This window comes from Cornus florida, unplaced genomic scaffold, assembly GCF_030987335.1.
Source record: "Cornus florida cultivar Cherokee Brave unplaced genomic scaffold, ASM3098733v1 CherokeeBrave_3.0.0_Hap2_Chr02, whole genome shotgun sequence".
In the NCBI taxonomy this organism is placed as follows: domain Eukaryota; kingdom Viridiplantae; phylum Streptophyta; class Magnoliopsida; order Cornales; family Cornaceae; genus Cornus; species Cornus florida.
The window spans coordinates 18,280,001-18,297,500 of NW_026775572.1; the positions used below are offsets into that span (position 1 = coordinate 18,280,001).

General features: G+C 32.3%; 5 protein-coding genes across 5 annotated transcripts in view; 1 reads left to right on the forward strand and 4 right to left on the reverse strand.

Moving 5' to 3' along the window:
* Positions 1-4,268, forward strand: part of LOC132296650 (putative protein TIC 214 N-terminal part) — an 11,473-nt gene extending 7,205 nt beyond the window's left edge. The window contains exon 1 of the mRNA XM_059794830.1: positions 1-4,268. This exon is cut by the window's left edge and continues 7,205 nt beyond it. The gene's annotated coding sequence lies outside the window, so the exon portion shown is untranslated.
* A 3,551-nt stretch (positions 4,269-7,819) lies between these two features.
* On the reverse strand, positions 7,820-9,542 carry LOC132296661 (NAD(P)H-quinone oxidoreductase subunit I, chloroplastic). The gene has a single exon (XM_059794837.1). It carries the CDS (start codon positions 9,408-9,410, stop codon positions 8,907-8,909), a length of 504 nt encoding a protein of 167 aa, XP_059650820.1. The 5' UTR covers positions 9,411-9,542; the 3' UTR covers positions 7,820-8,906.
* Positions 9,543-10,239: 697 nt separating this feature from the next.
* On the reverse strand, positions 10,240-11,705 carry LOC132296657 (NAD(P)H-quinone oxidoreductase subunit 1, chloroplastic-like). The gene has a single exon (XM_059794836.1). It carries the CDS (start codon positions 11,703-11,705, stop codon positions 11,139-11,141), a length of 567 nt encoding a protein of 188 aa, XP_059650819.1. The 3' UTR covers positions 10,240-11,138.
* A 1-nt stretch (position 11,706) lies between these two features.
* On the reverse strand, positions 11,707-12,913 carry LOC132296649 (NAD(P)H-quinone oxidoreductase subunit H, chloroplastic-like). Its single transcript, XM_059794829.1, has one exon. It carries the CDS (start codon positions 12,886-12,888, stop codon positions 11,707-11,709), a length of 1,182 nt encoding a protein of 393 aa, XP_059650812.1. The 5' UTR covers positions 12,889-12,913.
* Positions 12,914-13,039: 126 nt separating this feature from the next.
* The window catches only part of LOC132296639 (protein TIC 214-like), a 5,775-nt gene continuing 1,314 nt past the window's right edge, over positions 13,040-17,500 (reverse strand). Inside the window, exon 1 of the mRNA XM_059794820.1 lies at positions 13,040-17,500. This exon is cut by the window's right edge and continues 1,314 nt beyond it. Within this exon, the coding sequence (XP_059650803.1) occupies positions 13,615-17,500 (3,886 nt within the window). The 3' untranslated portion in view covers positions 13,040-13,614.

The window sequence follows — 17,500 nt, forward strand, 5'->3', positions numbered from 1 at the left end:
TTATATAAAAAAGATGCTATAAAAATTCCAAAATAAGCTATACTAACTGAAAAAATTGCATCTTTCACAAATTCATACCAATCCATCAAATCATTCGAATTTTGATGTAAAAGGTTTATAGCCGGATTTAACCATTTGGATAATATATCCAAATCCACTCCTTCGTGATTGAAAGGAATTCCTATGGATCCAACGAACAAAGTGAATAGGGCTAATACAAGCAGAGGAAATAACATAGTATTGTCCGACTCATAAGGATATGAATAAGTGTTCTTATTGCAAAAATGAGAAATAGTAATAAAGGTTCGTGTCATCTTTCTTATATTCTCCTCAATTCGATATGTCTTCTTTGAAAAAAACGAAGCACTTTCATTATTATTCATTGTTAATAAAGTTAATAAGCGAAAATTTTTGTTAATTGTTTTCGAGCCTACTTTACCCCATAGAGATATTGAATAGAACGGGGTATTTTTTTTGCCGCTATAATTTTGAAAATGAACGTTTAAATGACCCTCAAAAGTAAGTAAATAGATCCGAAACATATAAAATGCGGTTAATCCTGCTGTAGAGCAAGCTATTATTGCAAAAATTGGTGAATACAACCAACTATCATTAAGAATTTCATCTTTGGACCAAAAACAAGCAAGAGGTGGAATACCACAAAGAGAAAGTGTACCTAATAAAAAAGAAATTTTTGTGATTGGTACATGTTTTGTTAAACCCCCCATAAGAACCATATTCTGACTTTTATCCGGAGAATATCCAACAATAGTTTCCATTGAATGAATAACAGATCCGGATCCTAAAAACAATAATGCTTTCGAATATGCATGGGTAATCAAATGAAATAAAGCAGTTCGATAAGACCCCATACCTAGAGCTAACATCATATAACCCAACTGAGACATTGTAGAGTAGGCTAAACTTCTCTTAATGTCTTTTTGAGCAAGAGCTAAAGTAGCGCCTAATAATACTGTTATTATACCTATCAAAGATATTAGATTCAGTATGTAAGGTATGACTGTGAAAAGAGGAAGAAGCCGAGCTACAATAAAAACTCCTGCCGCTACCATAGTAGCAGCGTGTATAAGAGCCGAAATAGGAGTAGGCCCTTCCATGGCATCAGGTAACCATACATGAAGGGGGAATTGTGCAGATTTAGCAACTGCACCGGCAAATACTAGAACGGCACACACAGTAATAAATGATAAATTGACCTCATTTTTTAAAATCAAGTTATTTACTATTTCGAATAAATCCCGAAATTCAAAACTACCTGTTATCCAATAAAAACCTAAAATTCCTAATAATAAACCAAAATCCCCTACACGATTAGTTACAAACGCTTTTTGACAAGCATTTGCCGCAACCGGTCGTGTGAACCAAAATCCTATTAATAAATAGGAACACATTCCAACCAATTCCCAAAAAATATAAATTTGTATCAAATTTGAACTAGTAACTAATCCCAACATGGAAGTACTGAAAAAACTCATATAAGCAAAAAATCTCAAATATCCTTGATCATGAGACATATAATTATCACTATAAATAAGAACCATAATTCCAACACTAGTAATTAATATTGACATAATAGAAGTAAGTGGATCGATTACGTAGCCCAATTCTAAAGAAAAATCATTATTGATGATCCAAGACCATACATATTGATAGATAGAACTGCTATTCATTTGCTGAATAGACAGATCGATCGAAAAAATCATGACTATACTTAACAATAGAACACTAGGAAAAGCCCATATACGACGGAGATTTTTTGTTGCCGTCGGAAAAAGAAGAAGCCCCACTCCTATTAACATAGGAACTGGAAGTGGAATCAAAGGTATGATCCACGCATATTGATATGTATGTTCCATAAAAAATAAAAAGTAATTAATTGTTTCCGATTCGCCAGATCTTGCCTTTTTCGAAAGGAGTCAATAAAAAAAATAAAGATATGCACTAACTTAAACTAACTTAAAGAGAATTTTAGAATTTTCTATTCTTATTTATTTTGAGTCTTTCCTAAATACTTCAAATATTCAAATCAAAAAATGAGAATTGGTCAAATAAATTACTAGTAAAAAGTGAATACTTAGTTCTTAATTAAGATATTTATGAAGATAGAAAAACTTACAATTTTTAGTATTATTACAAAAATTTCTCTCCCATAGAGCAAGGATGAAGAATTATACCAAAAAAAGGTCTTTGATTCTGATATTAATCATAGGATCAACTAAGATCAACAACTTGGCCTAATGAGATAAGAACTCGCCATTGTAGTTAGTTTATTCAAAATTATTAACTAGTATTATGTCACGTATCTTTTAACAGATTAATTACCAGTCCCATTCAAATTTGAAAAGTGAAATTAGAAATACCCCTTCCTCGGGCTTGACCAATTAATAGAAAAAAAGATGAAAGTTTTTTCAGTAGGGAAAAGTTGGTTTCTTAAACTTTTTGATGTATTTTATTACATGTAAATGAAATATCGAACGCAGAAAATAGACAGAAACAGAAATGGAGGTTGGATTTTATAAACTTCAACCAATTTCGTTTCTATGATATATCGGATTCTACAGATATAGATTTAAGTGAGAAAGAATGAGAAATAAAGATACCAATCAGTACAAATTTTTCTTTCTTCCAGATATTGTAGGGAATAGAAAAAACAATTTTTTTAAATCACATAATAATCATATATCATATTCTTTTTTTTTTTTTTAGTAATATTTTATACGATTTTCACATATCTATATTTATTTTTTATGAAGAGAATATTATCTAGAGAATAAATAGATAGATAATGAATAGTAAAGAACAATTCGTTTTGAACAATAGATGTCTTTCACATCCAACTATAACAATGAGTGATCTCGTAATTTTAAAATGGCAGTTCCAAAAAAACGTACTTCTATATCAAAAAAGCGTATTCGAAAAAATATGTGGAAAAAGAAGGGATATTGGGCAGCGCTAAAAGCCTTTTCGTTAGCGAAATCCCTTTCTACCGGAAATTCAAAAAGTTTTTTTGTGCGACAAACAAATAAATAATCAAACGTTGGAATAATCTGAATCAACTTGACTCGAAAAATTGGCTAATTTTATTTATAATATAATTAATAATTTCCATTACTTACTGTATTGGACTAATCAATATGAAATAGAATTCGTCTTGCTTTTCTGATATATATAATAATAATTTGTCTCTTTACCGAATTCTAAAAATAATACCTTTGTGTTTGAAAAAACGAATAAAGATAAGATATGGGGTTTTCCCTTTCTTTTTAGTATATTTTATCATTTTCGGGGTGGGGATTCTTATTTTCCCCATCGACCCGCTTGTCACAATCACAATAATAAAAAATAAAAACGTTTTCTTTCTTTCTATATTTGGAAAAGGGCAAATATAAGATCTTTATTCAAAATGAAAGGGTCATTGAAACTAATTCATTAAGTTTCAAATTTTGTTTGTAACTTTCCGAATCATTATTTCTTTTAATTACTATCTATACCCTCATATGCCTCTCGCTTTCAACCTAATCGGTAAAAGGCGATATTATGTACAAAAATGTGTTAATTTTTAAGTGATTCAAAATAGATCCTATTTTTTGTTCATTGATAAAATGCATTTTTTTGTTTCAGATTTATGAAATCAAATAAATGAGAAATGAATCATTAAAAAATGAAAATGAGAAAAGACATTTTATTTTGAGTTCTATCCTTGGATTGAGGGCAGAACTATCTAGTTACAACAGTTCAATTAATTCTAAGAGAGCATAAACTACACGAAAGCCCTAAGTTAAATAAAACTGACACCCTACATGAAAATACTGAACCTTCAAATCCCGATTTGAACGAATTTTTATTCATCATTTTAAATCTTTCTTAAAAAATATTGCATTGACTTGACCCCTTTAATCTCGACGATTGAATATGAATAGGCTATTATGAGTTCGAGCAAGCCGCTATGGTGAAATCGGTAGACACGCTGCTCTTAGGAAGCAGTGCTAGAGCATCTCGGTTCGAGTCCGAGTGGCGGCATGCCATCTTCTAAAAAAGATACAATAGATCCTATAATGAACTCAATTCCTGATTTCCCTTCCGTAATTGAGGGATTCCTCTTTTTTTTAAAGATTTTTTATGATATTTTCAACTTTAGAGCATATATTAACTCATATCTCCTTTTCGATCGTTTCAATCGTAATTACAATTCATTTGATAACCTTATTAGTCGATGAAATCGTAAGACTATATGATTCGTCAGAAAAGGGCATGATAGCTGCCCTTTTCTGTATAACAGGATTATTAGTCACTCGGTGGATTTATTCGGGGCATTTCCCGTTAAGTGATTTATATGAATCATTAATTTTTCTTTCATGGAGTTTCTCTATTATTCACATAGTTCCGTATTTCAAAAAAAAAGAAAAATCATTTAAGCGCAATAACCGCACCGAGTGCTATTTTTACCCAAGGCTTTGCTACTTCAGGCCTTTTAACTGAAATACATCAATCCACAATATTAGTACCCGCTCTCGAATCCGAGTGGTTAATAATGCACGTAAGTATGATGGTATTGGGCTATGCAGCTCTTTTATGCGGATCATTATTATCAGTAGCGCTTCTAGTCATTACATTTCGAAAAGACATAAAGATTTTTTGTAAAAGCAATCATTTATTAAATGAGTCATTTTCCTTTGGTGAAATCCAATACATAAATAAAAAAAGCAATGTTTTGGGAAATACTTCTTTTTTTTCTGCTGGGAATTATTACAGGTCCCAATTGATTCAACAATTAGATCATTGGAGTTATCGTGTTATTAGTCTAGGGTTTATTTTTTTAACCATAGGGATTCTTTCGGGAGCAGTATGGGCTAATGAGGCATGGGGATCATATTGGAATTGGGACCCAAAGGAAACTTGGGCATTTATTACTTGGACCATATTCGCGATTTATTTACATACTCGAACAAATAAAAATTTGCAGGGTGCAAATTCCGCAATTGTGGCTTCTATAGGCTTTCTTATAATTTGGATATGCTATTTTGGAGTCAATCTATTAGGAATAGGGCTGCATAGTTATGGTTCATTTACATTAACGTCTAGTTGAATTCAAGAAGGGCCCTGACGAATACAAGCAGAGTACAGTGTATATAAAAAACTTCGTGTAAGCCGGCGAGAACCATTTGAATCAAGTAGTGTAGTGATTCACATGGTTCTCACAAACACCAAACATATATGGTTAAAATTCAAATTCCTTTTTGTTTTTACTTAACTTAAGAGAATACAAAAAAACTTCTTTTTTTTCATCGCACAACGAATGATTTTTAAAATCATAGGATTTTTTTTTTATTTTTTGTTTTATTCATGAAAACTATCTAGAAAAATAATTAGATAGAATAAGTTCGACCTTGTCAACTGATAGTGAAAGAACAAAATCGGGGTAAATACCAATACCTATGACAGGTAAAAAGATAGAGATCGAAACAAATAACTCTCGCGGTCCAGAATCAAAAAAATAAGAGTTTGGAGCATTAAATAGCTTGTATCCATAGAACATCTGACGTGACATAGATAATGAATAAATAGGAGTTAATATCATCCCAATTGCCATTACAAAAGTAATTAGTATTTTTGTCATTAAAAGATACTTTTGGCTGGTAATTATTCCAAAAAATACTATCAATTCTGCAACAAAACCACTCATGCCCGGTAATGCAAGAGAAGCCATCGAAAAGCTACTGAACATTGTGAATATTTTTGGCATTAGGATAGCTATTCCGCCCATTTCGTCGAGATAAGCAAGACGTATTCTATCATAACTCGTTCCTGCCAAGAAAAAAAGCGCGGCACCAATAAATCCATGAGAGATTATTTGTAAAATGGCTCCATTGAGTCCCGTATCGGTTATAGAGCCTATTCCTATAATTATGAAACCCATATGAGATACAGAAGAATAGGCTATTCTTTTTTTTAAATTACGTTGGCCAAGGGATGTTGAAGCTGCGTAGATTATTTGCGTTGTACCTACTATGATAAACCAAGGAGAAAATATAGAATGAGCGTGCGGTAATAATTCCATATTGATCCGAACCAATCCATATGCTCCCATTTTTAATAAGATTCCAGCTAGAAGCATACAGGTACTGTAATGTGCTTCTCCATGGGTATCTGGTAACCATGTATGTAGGGGTATAATCGGTGATTTGACAGCAAACGCAATAAAAAACCCAATATAGAATATTATTTCCAATACCACAGGATACGATTGATTAGCCGATGTTTCAAAATTTAATGTTGGTTCATTAGAACCATATAAACCGACACCCAGAACTCCCATTAAGAGAAAAATGGAACCCCCCGCAGTGTACAAAATAAATTTTGTAGCTGAATAGAGACGCTTTTTTCCTCCCCACATGGATAAAAGTAGATAAACGGGAATTAATTCTAACTCCCACATGATAAAAAAAAGCAAAAGGTCCCGAGAAGAAAATGATCCTATTTGACCGCTGTACATTGCTAACATCAGGAAATGGAATAATCGAGAATCCCGAGTAACTGGCCAAGCCGCTAAAGTAGCTAAAGTAGTAATGAATCCTGTCAGTAAAATGGGTCCTATAGAAAGTCCATCTATTCCCAATCGCCAGTGGAAATCAAAAAAATCGATCCATTTATAATCCTCCACTAGTTGGATTAATGGATCGTCTGATTGGAAATGATAACAGAATGCATAGGTTGTTAGAAGGAGCTCTAATATACATATACAAATAGTATACCACTTAATTACCCTATTTCCTCTATGGGGAAGAAAGAAAATTAAAGAACCCGCGGCTATTGGCAAAACTACAATTATTGTTAACCAAGGAAAATCATTCGTGGTAATGACAAGATACATTTGGACCAGAAAAACCCGTACTCAAAATATTTTATTTTCGAGTACGGGTTTTTGTCGGTAAAAAAAAATCAAATGGATTCAAGTGGAGTTTTATAGAACGTATCAATAAGCTAGACCCATGCTGCGAGTTGTTTCATGCCATAAATAAACTCGAACACTCAAGAAATCCGTTGGACAAGCGGATTCACATCTCTTACAACCGACACAGTCTTCTGTTCTTGGAGCAGAAGCAATTTGCTTCGCTTTACATCCGTCCCAAGGTATCATTTCTAATACATCTGTGGGGTAAGCTCGGACACATTGAGTACACCCGATACATGTATCATAAATCTTTACTGAATGTGACATGGGATCTATACATTTTTGAACATCACAAAATTTCGATCTAGTAAACTTATAAACGAATCATATATTTCGATACCAGACGAATCAATGATTTATCAGAATTTTTTTAATTAGTTTACTTCTGGATTGACTTATGAAAGAGAACACCAAGATACTTTAATTTCCTACCTTTTTGCAAGCACGACTATATCTTACGTAGCAGACATGCTAAATTAATCAACGATTATTAGAATTTATATAATTAATACTACCTTTACTTATTCAACAAATTCGATTGGTTGATACGAGTTGATTTTCGATTACGATAAATTGACGAAACAATAGCCAGTCCAATAGCTGCTTCAGCGGCTGCAATAGCTATAACAAAAATTGCAAAAATGGTTCCTTTTAATTGACGACTATCAAAAAAATCAGAAAATGTTACAAAATTTATATTAACTGCATTCAATATAAGTTCAAGACACATAAGGGCTCTAACCATATTTCGACTTGTAATCAATCCATAGATACCGATAGAAAATAAATAGGCACTCAAAATAAGGACATGTTCGAGCATCATTAACCAACTCCTTATTGATCTCGATTTATTTCAATATGAACAACAATTCAACCGATTCGATTGACTCGAATATAACAAGTATGGAATGAATATATTAGTAATAGATCAAACTAAAAGCATTTCTATTTTATACACGAATTCAAATAGAATTGAAGGGAAATAAATGTGATAACCTAGAACAAAATTGGATTTTGATTCTTAGTTCTAAAAATTTATTATTGACGGGCTACAGCAATTGCGCCTATTAAAGCAACTAAAAGAATTATTGAAATGAGTTCAAATGGAAGAAAAAAATCTGTTGATAAATGAATCCCAATTTGTTGACTATTATTTATCAAATCTTGTTCTAGAATCTGGTTTGATCTTGTAGTCCAAATAATCCCGTACCATGACGTATCTAGAATAGTAGTAATTAGTGAAACAAAAATACTTGTACAAACCATCGAAGTAACCCCATCCCCAACGGTCCAAAGATAAAAATCTTTGTGATATTCTGAACCATTCATGAACATCACAGCAAATATGATTAAAATATTTATAGCTCCTACGTAAATAAGAAGTTGCGCAGCGGCTACAAAATGGGAATTAGATAGAATATAGAATAGGGAGATACAAACAAGAACCAATCCCAATGAAAAGGCGGAAAAAATTGTATTGTTAAGTAATACTACTCCCAGACCTCCCAATATAATACCCAATCCCAGAAAAACTAAAAGAAAATCATGTATTGGTCCAGGTAAATCCATTCTATGTAAAATAAGAAATAAATAAATCGAAATATTTCATGACTTTATTGACCTGACCAGGAAAAAGGTGACTCTATATTTTTTTATGAGATTTCTTAATTGTTAATTGAATTCAATCTTAATGAGTGCGTATTAGGTACAGAAATCTCATTCTTTATCCGAAAGGATAGTTTGAAACTATATATTTTGAAATCATTACGAATATGGAATAAAATATAGAAATAGATTTTCTATCCAAATTGAGCCGCGGTTCTCACCAACTAATCAATAGTTTGGATTTTTAGTTATTGACCAAACAAAAACCGTATTCGTTTAGATCAAAACTTAACCTTAGTAATTGGGAATTGCTCTTGAATCAAGGGGTTTAGTCATTTTTTATTTGAGGCGAATTCCAAATTGTTCGAACCGTGGAATCGTCAATTACCGATATTGGTAAACGACCCAAAGCAATTTGATTATAATTCAATTCGTGACGATCATACGTAGAAAGTTCATATTCTTCAGTCATCGATAAACAATTTGTTGGACAATACTCAACGCAATTACCACAAAATATACAGATTCCGAAATCAATACTGTAATTAAGCAATCGTTTCTTTCGAATATCCGTTTCCAATTTCCAATCAACAACAGGTAGATCTATAGGACATACGCGAACACATACTTCACAAGCAATGCATTTATCAAATTCAAAGTGGATTCGGCCGCGGAAACGCTCCGATGTGATTAATTTTTCATAGGGGTATTGAATAGTTACGGGTAAACGATTCGCATGGGATAAGGTAATCATGAAACTTTGACCAATGTATCTTGCAGCCCGTATTGTTTGTTGACCATAATTCATGAACCCAGTTACCATAGGGAACATATCGCGAATATCTATAAAAAATTTTATGCCTGTTTCTTTCTCTTGTTTGAGACAAGTCGTGAATATCGTATTCCTTTACAGTGACATAAGTTGGGAAGAAGTTGTTAATAATAGATTACCTAGAGAAATAGGTAAAAGAAATTTCCATCCAAGATTTAATAGTTGGTCCATTCTCAGCCTCGGTAAAGTCCATCTTGTTGTGATAGAAATGAACAAGAACAAATAAGTTTTAGCTAATGTAATAAAGATGCTAATTATTGTTCCAAAGACTATACCCGCTTTATTTATTTCAAAAAGCTCAGGAACGAGTATGTACGGAATAGAAAGATTCCAACCGCCCAAGTAAAGAACTGTTACAAATAATGAAGAAACTAGTAGATTTAGATAGGAAGCAACGTAAAACAAACCAAATTTGATACCTGAGTATTCGGTTTGATAACCCGCTACTAACTCCTCTTCCGCTTCTGGTAAATCAAAAGGTAATCTTTCACATTCCGCTAGGGAAGAAATTAGAAAAATGATAAACCCTATAGGTTGACGCCACAAATTCCATCCCCAAAACCCATATTTTGACTGTGCTTCAACTATATCAACTGTACTTGAACTGTTAGATAATCATAGTCGGTGATAACATCACTGTTTCCATCGCTATTACAGAACCGTACATGAGATTTTCACCTCATACGGCTCCTCGAGGGTCACAAATAAATCTAAGGACGCATTCAATATTATTTATCTTGATATGTTTGTAGGATAGATAGAGTCAAAATCTATCGTAAGGTCCCGAATTAGACCAATGGAATTCTGTCTGCTCTATTTATAATAAATAAAAAAAGTGCTTCTGAATTGATCTCATCTTTTAATAATTTTTCTTTTTTTGTTGTGTATGAGTAATAACTTAATCTTTCAATAAAATACTTTTTGTAGCAATATCCATACATATTTCAACCTACCATTTTCAATTACGAAAAAGAATTAGACATTACATTAGTTAAAGAATTAGACATTACATTAGTTCATGAATCATGATAAAAAGCCCGTCTCTCTAAATATGTATATAGGAAAGAAAGAATAAAAAAAGATTTTTCCTTTTTTCTATTGCAATGAAATTCTTTCTATTTTATTTATTTTTTCGTTCCTATTCTCCTTTCTCAGAAAAGGGGGGCTTTCAAAAAAAATAAATAGAGGATTACTTCGTTCCTGATAGTTATTTACCGAATCGGTGGATAGGAGCATACTCTGGATCGGAATCGTGGGGAGTACTGCTTGATCGTTTCTACCAACTTAAAGTCCCAATTAGAATTCCTTTTATGCAGAAATATCCTGTTGGATAACTTACATAATCTCTATTACTAATCCTTTGTGTACCTTGGTGTTCCTAACCATCCACTCATTTTTGCCCAATCCCCCATTATAATAATACATGTCTGGTAATAAATAATAAAAACCCCATCCAGTTGATCTTTTGAACCCGCTTCAAGACATGATGACTAATCAACCAATCTTGGGGTAAGCAGCCTCTACTGTTTATGTTTACTTTCACTTAACTCTTGTACATAGGAAATGAGACTCAATCTTTTTACTGCGAATTTAAAAGCTGTTTTTCTCACTCATATAACTATCTGGTTTAATTCATTAACCCAAATGTTGAATAAAAAATATGAAAATATGTATTCAACGCATTTAACTTCTTTCCTATAAAGCAAGGAAATAGGGAAAGTTTTTGTCTCAACGAATCACACGTAGAGATATTGATAACACACATAGAGTTAATGGTATTTCATAACTAATTGATTGAGCAGCAGCTCGCAGACCACCTAAAAAGGAATATTTATTATTTGATCCATATCCTGACATAAGAAGTCCAACAGGAGCAATACTTGAAATAGCAATCCATAAAAAAACACCAATACTGAGATCGGCTAGAACAAGGCGATAGCCAAAAGGAATTACTAAATAACTTAGTAAAATTGATATAACTGCTATGGATGGTCCGATACTGAATAAACGAGGATCTCCTCTAGATGGAAGAAGGTTCTCTTTGAAAAGTAATTTTGTCCCATCTGCTAGAGCTTGAAGAATTCCCAAAGGGCCGGCATATTCAGGTCCAATACGTTGTTGTATTCCTGCTGATATTTCTCTTTCTAACCAAACAATTACTAGTACACCTATTGTGATTCCTAATACAAGAGTCAAAATAGGGACAAGCATCCATATGATCTCATAGACCTCTTTTAACGATTCCAATCTGGAAAAAGAATTGATAGCTTGTACTTCTGTTGTATCAATTATCATTTCAACGATCAACTTCTCCCATAATGATATCTATGCTACCTAGGATCGTCATAATATCGGCCAATTTCATTTTTTTAACTAACTGAGGAAGAATTTGCAAATTGATAAAACCTGGTGGGCGAATTTTCCATCTCCAAGGAAAAACACTCTGATCTCCTATGAGAAAAATTCCCAATTCCCCTTTTGGGGCTTCGACTCTTACATAAAGTTCTTGGTTCGACAATTCAAAAGTTGGAGAAGGTTTTTTACTAATAAATCGATATTCAAAATCATTCCATTCGGGATTCCTTACTTTATCAAAGCGTCGGATTTCTAAATTCTCATAGGGCCCCCCCGGAATTCCTTCTAGAGCCTGTTGAATAATTTTTATGGATTCTTTCATTTCACCGATTCGTACTAAATAACGAGCTAATAAATCCCCCTCTTTTTGCCATTGGACTTCCCAGTCAAATTCATCGTAACACTCATAATGATCAACTTTACGAAGATCCCATTGTATTCCAGAAGCTCGCAGCATTGGTCCTGATAAACCCCAATTTATTGCCTCTTCGCCTCCAATAATGCCCACCCCCTCAACTCGTTCTAAAAAAATAGGATTCCGCGTAATAAGCTTTTGATATTCAGCAACCCCTGTTAAAAAATAATCGCAAAAATCCAAACATTTATCTATCCAACCATGAGGTAGATCAGCAGCTACTCCTCCGATACGAAAATAATTATGCATCATTCGCATACCGGTAGCAGCTTCGAATAGGTCATATATTAATTCTCTTTCTCGAAAAATATAGAAGAAGGGGGTCTGCGCACCAATATCGGCCATAAAGGGGCCAAGCCATAACAAATGAGAAGCTATACGACTTAATTCCAACATAATTACTCTGATATAGCTAGCCCTTTTGGGTACTTGAATATTTCCTAACTGCTCTGGTGCATTTACGGTTATTGCTTCTGTGAACATAGTAGCTAAATAATCCCAACGTGTTACATAAGGCAAATATTGTATAATTGTTCGGTTTTCCGCAATCTTTTCCATCCCTCTGTGTAAATAACCCAATATTGGTTCACAGTCAATAACATCTTCACCATCTAGAGTAACGATGAGTCGAAGAACACCATGCATTGATGGGTGTTGAGGGCCCATATTGACTATCATGAGGTCTTTTCTTGTAGCTGTTGCAGTCATAAGTTTTTCCCTGATTCATTCTTCCATGAATTGCTGAAAGCGAAAAGAAGTTCATCAAAAATTAAGCGAATAATTCAAAATGACTCATCAAATTAACGAGTTTTTGTCTCTCGAATACCCAACTGACTAATTAATTCTTTATAACGTACTCTATTTTTTTTTGACAAATAAGCCAATAGCCGTTGACGTTTTCCCAGAATTTTCCGCAGACCCCTCTGAGATAAATAGTCTTTTTTGTGCAATTCCAAATGGGAAGTAAGTCTCTGTATCTTATTGGTGAACACGAATACTTGAAATTCAACGGACCCCCTCTTTTCTTCTTTTTCTTGGGAAATAACCGAGATGAATGGATTTTTTACCATAAAAGAACCCCCCTTTTACATATATTAATTTTACCGATCAGTAATAATAATAAGGCTAGTCATTTTAATCTGATATACACAATAATCTAAATTTCTTTATGGACTCCAATTTTATCAAGTAAAATGAATCAATAATCAATTCAATTTAAAATTGGAGTCGGATAGGAATACAAAAGGATAATACATTTCTGCACTTACGAAAGAGAATAATTTAGGCCTAAAATAAAGAAGATTCATTTCTATATCGAATGGATACGTCATTGAATTGGTATCGTATATTAGTGTAAGACAAGGCATGTGCGCATTTGTTTTGTTTGCTTTTAGATACTAGATATGATAGAGGATATAGAGGAAAAATGTACCATCAACAAAGTTTCAATCGTGGATACATATGTATCCTTAACATACTGAAACGACTTCCATTATTGGTATCAAACCAATAACGATTCATACAAGCTAAATCTTCTAATCGATAATTGGGCCAAAGGAAAAACTTTAATTTAATTAATTTATTTTTCTCGCTATCAAGATGCGGATTTTCATCCAAAAATGGACCCCAGTCTTTTATGCTGTTCCCGTTGCAAAATACTGGATTTCTATCCATACCATTTCTATTCTTTGAATTGAAACAAATTAGAATTCTCAACTCTCTACAACGTCTAGATGATAAAATATTTTCAGGAATAAGCAAATCATAATGATTTTTGTCTATATTTCCAGTTATCTTTTGATGTTTTGCAATGAATTCATCAAAGTTCTTCTTATCAAGATATTCTTTTTCTCGGTATCTTTGATTAGTTTTGTGCTTACTCTTATGAACCAATGAAATACCGAGGGTTTGATACATAATAAATTGTCCGTCGTTTTTTAAAAACAGACGAACGGGTTCGATAATCAATATTCCCTTTTTCATCAATTCTGTAAGAGTTAAATTCTTTTGAATCAGCATTATATCCAGACTTATTTCTCTTCTTTGAATCGAGAATATAGCAATTTCTTTTGGATTTCTCAGTCTAAGCAGGAGACAATATACTTTGATATTATTGATCATTCTTTGATTCAAAGTCTCATTCCATCTCAATTGAAAAAGCAAATACTTGTTCAAGAAGAAATGGAGTTCTGCTTCCGTGTTATTCTTGTATTGTTTTTTATTTGTACGTTTTTTCATATCTGATTCCGGATACTCTTCTTCAATATCGTTTTGTTGGTTTGAGAGAGGGGACCCAAGATATTTTTTGTTTTGTGCATCTGATCCAAGATCCCCTTGGCCTGCGGGTTCTTTTTCGTTTTCTGCTTGATTTATATTCTTTATCTTTAATTCAAAAGATTGTTTTTTATTCGGTGGTATAAAAAGATTCCTTTGTTGCTTTCCGTTGATGTTTTTATTTTTACTCAAATTGTCAGTTATAGTTAAGTTTAAAAGAAGCAATTTGCTTGGTATAACCCATGGTTTTATTTTATATATATTATAAAGTAACAAAAATTCTGGGAAGAACCAAAATTCCAGATTCAATATGGGACGATTTAGTATTTCTTCATTCATTCCCATCCAATCTAAAAAGATTTTGTTTTGGTTGGGTGGATTGCTTTCGGGATCTTGATGAATCGGAAGATAAAAAAGATCTTTCTTATCACTTTGATGAATTATTTGATAATTCTTAGTGCCGGTTTTAGTATTTTTATTACTGTTGGTATCTATTTCGATCCATGCTTCAATATCGACTTTTTTTCTAAGACAAAAATTGATAATTTTCCAATCAAAATATTTTCTATCCGGATTTTTTCCCATATACCCAATATCACCTTCTCCTAGATAATTATTGATAGTGGTAATCTCCGGCATATCAAATAATTTGTGTTTATGTGTATTGTAATTATAAGAAATTTCTTGGTTCTTAGTTACTTCGAACGGTGATCCATAAAGATATGAGTTCCTCTTATTTTCATAATTAATAGATTTATATGATAAAAGATCATATCTATAGTTTTTTTGAAAATTGTCTTTTTCATTCGGCAATGAATATATTTCATAATCTTTTTGTTTTTTGTAATGAATTAGTTGGTCTTTTTCATATGAATCCCGTTTGTTTAAATCTTTAGTTTGAGCTGTACGACGTTGATTGACTCTATTTCGCCATTTTTGTGGTATTAATCTAGACCATTTAATCCGAGAGAAATCGTATTGATAATGACCTTTTAACCAATTTTTCCATTGATTCATTCCAGAATTCCGAAGTTTCTTATGGCTTAATTCGAAATGAAATATACCTTGTGTTCCAAAATAATCCTTTATTGTATTCTTAAGAAAAAAAGATGTTCCGTGATATTGAAGAACAGATCTTAATTTATACAAGTTAATAACTTGGGTTTGGGATAATTTGTAAAATACATATGCTTGTGACAAGGAGGGTAAGTCACAAAAAATCTGTGAATTTTTATTATTATTACTAATATTATAAAGTGACTTTTTTATAGTGGAAATGAAGTGAATTGTAGTTTTATTTCTTTTAGCAATTCTTTCTTGATTTGTTTCATTATTGTAAATGTATTTATCAATAATTTTGTTTGTTGATGATGCAAGAAAAAGTTGTGTATTGATTCTGGGAATATTAATGATATATAGAAAGATATCCATGGATATCTTTTCAATGAAAATTTTTATAAAATAATGTAATTTACGGAGTAATCGAACGTTTCTTCTTTTTAACATTTGCCAAATAGTTTTTGGTGATTCTAATCTTTTAACATTATAACTTGTTTTGTTAGGACTAATATTTATTCCTGGAGTTTTAGTTTTTTTCTCTTTTGTAATTCTTTCTATTTGATTTCTTATTGTGCTTGTTCTATCAGTTAGATCTTTCATTTTTTTTTCTGTCAGTGAATAATTTGTCCAATTCGTAGATCGAATTTGACTAAACGATTCATGAATTTTCTGATCGTTGATTGTAGAATCTTTTTCTTTTTTAGTTTCACTCGACTCATCTACTTCTTTCAATCTAAATAATAGAATTAAATTTACTTTTGAAAGTTCTTTTAGTATTCTTTTTATAAATAGAATGCTTTTGATAACCCATTTTTTTGTTTCGTTTAACACCCTTAGAAAGAATTCGATTCTTTCTTTTAAAACTCTTAGAACTATAAAAGACTTATTTTTCAATTGACCAATTTGATTTTCGAGTTCCTTAAAAATGGGTTCAAAAAAAGAAGGCCGTTTTCGAGGAGAACCAAAAGGAAGGTCGGTTTCCATTCCCCAAACTGTTAAAAAACAAAAATCGGCTTTTTTTACTTTTCCTTTCTTTTTCATTCGATCTTTATGGAAGGGCCGTAGCTTTGGTTTGTGCCAAGGTTTCAGACAGAAAGGAAATAAGATTTTTATCTGAATACCATCTAGTAACCAATTTTTCGGAAATTCTGTTTCTGATAATTGAACACCGTTATAGGTGCATTTAACATGCATTTCGCTAGCCCATTCTTTTAAATCCTCAGACCACTCGGGAAATTGCAATAATAAAATACGGCCAATATTTTTAGCTATTATCAATGAAGGTAATATAATATATTTTCTAAAAATCGATTGAGTTACTAACATGGAACCTCTTATTACTTGAGCAAGCGGAATGGTATCCCAGGCTTCTGCTATTTCTATCCGCGTTTTCTCCTTTCGTTTGTTCTCTTCTTTTTTTTTTCCTTCTTTTATTGGTTCTTCTGTATAATCTAAAATTTTGAATTCTTCTTTTTTTCCCATCCCATTTTTCAAAATGAGTTTCATTAGTCTGGAGATATCAAAAGAAAAAAGGAGGGATTTGTCTATTCTGTCCAAAAAAAGGGGGGAATGCACATTTGCTTGAAACAGTTCCTCAATAACTATTTTACGTCTTTGAGCGCGCATAGAACCTTTGATTATGTTTCGACGAAAATCCGATTGTTGTGAATAACGTATTAAAGCCACTTCATCTTTTTGATTAGAATTTTCAGTCTCAGTATCGATATTTTGTTGGTTATTAGTAAAAATCACTACACGTTTCGCTTTTCTTGAGCGAATCTGCTGTTGCACCGTCCCGTCTTCTTCATTTTCTCTTTCCTGTTGTTGTTCCAAATCGTTGATTAATTTGTATGACCACCGAGGAACTTTTTTAATGATTTCTTGTATTTCAATAGATTTTTTTCTCATTTTTTGATCATTAGGATCATTTATAATTCCATTGAATAAAAATTTCAAAAATTTTGCTCCATCAATTCTTTTGTCTATT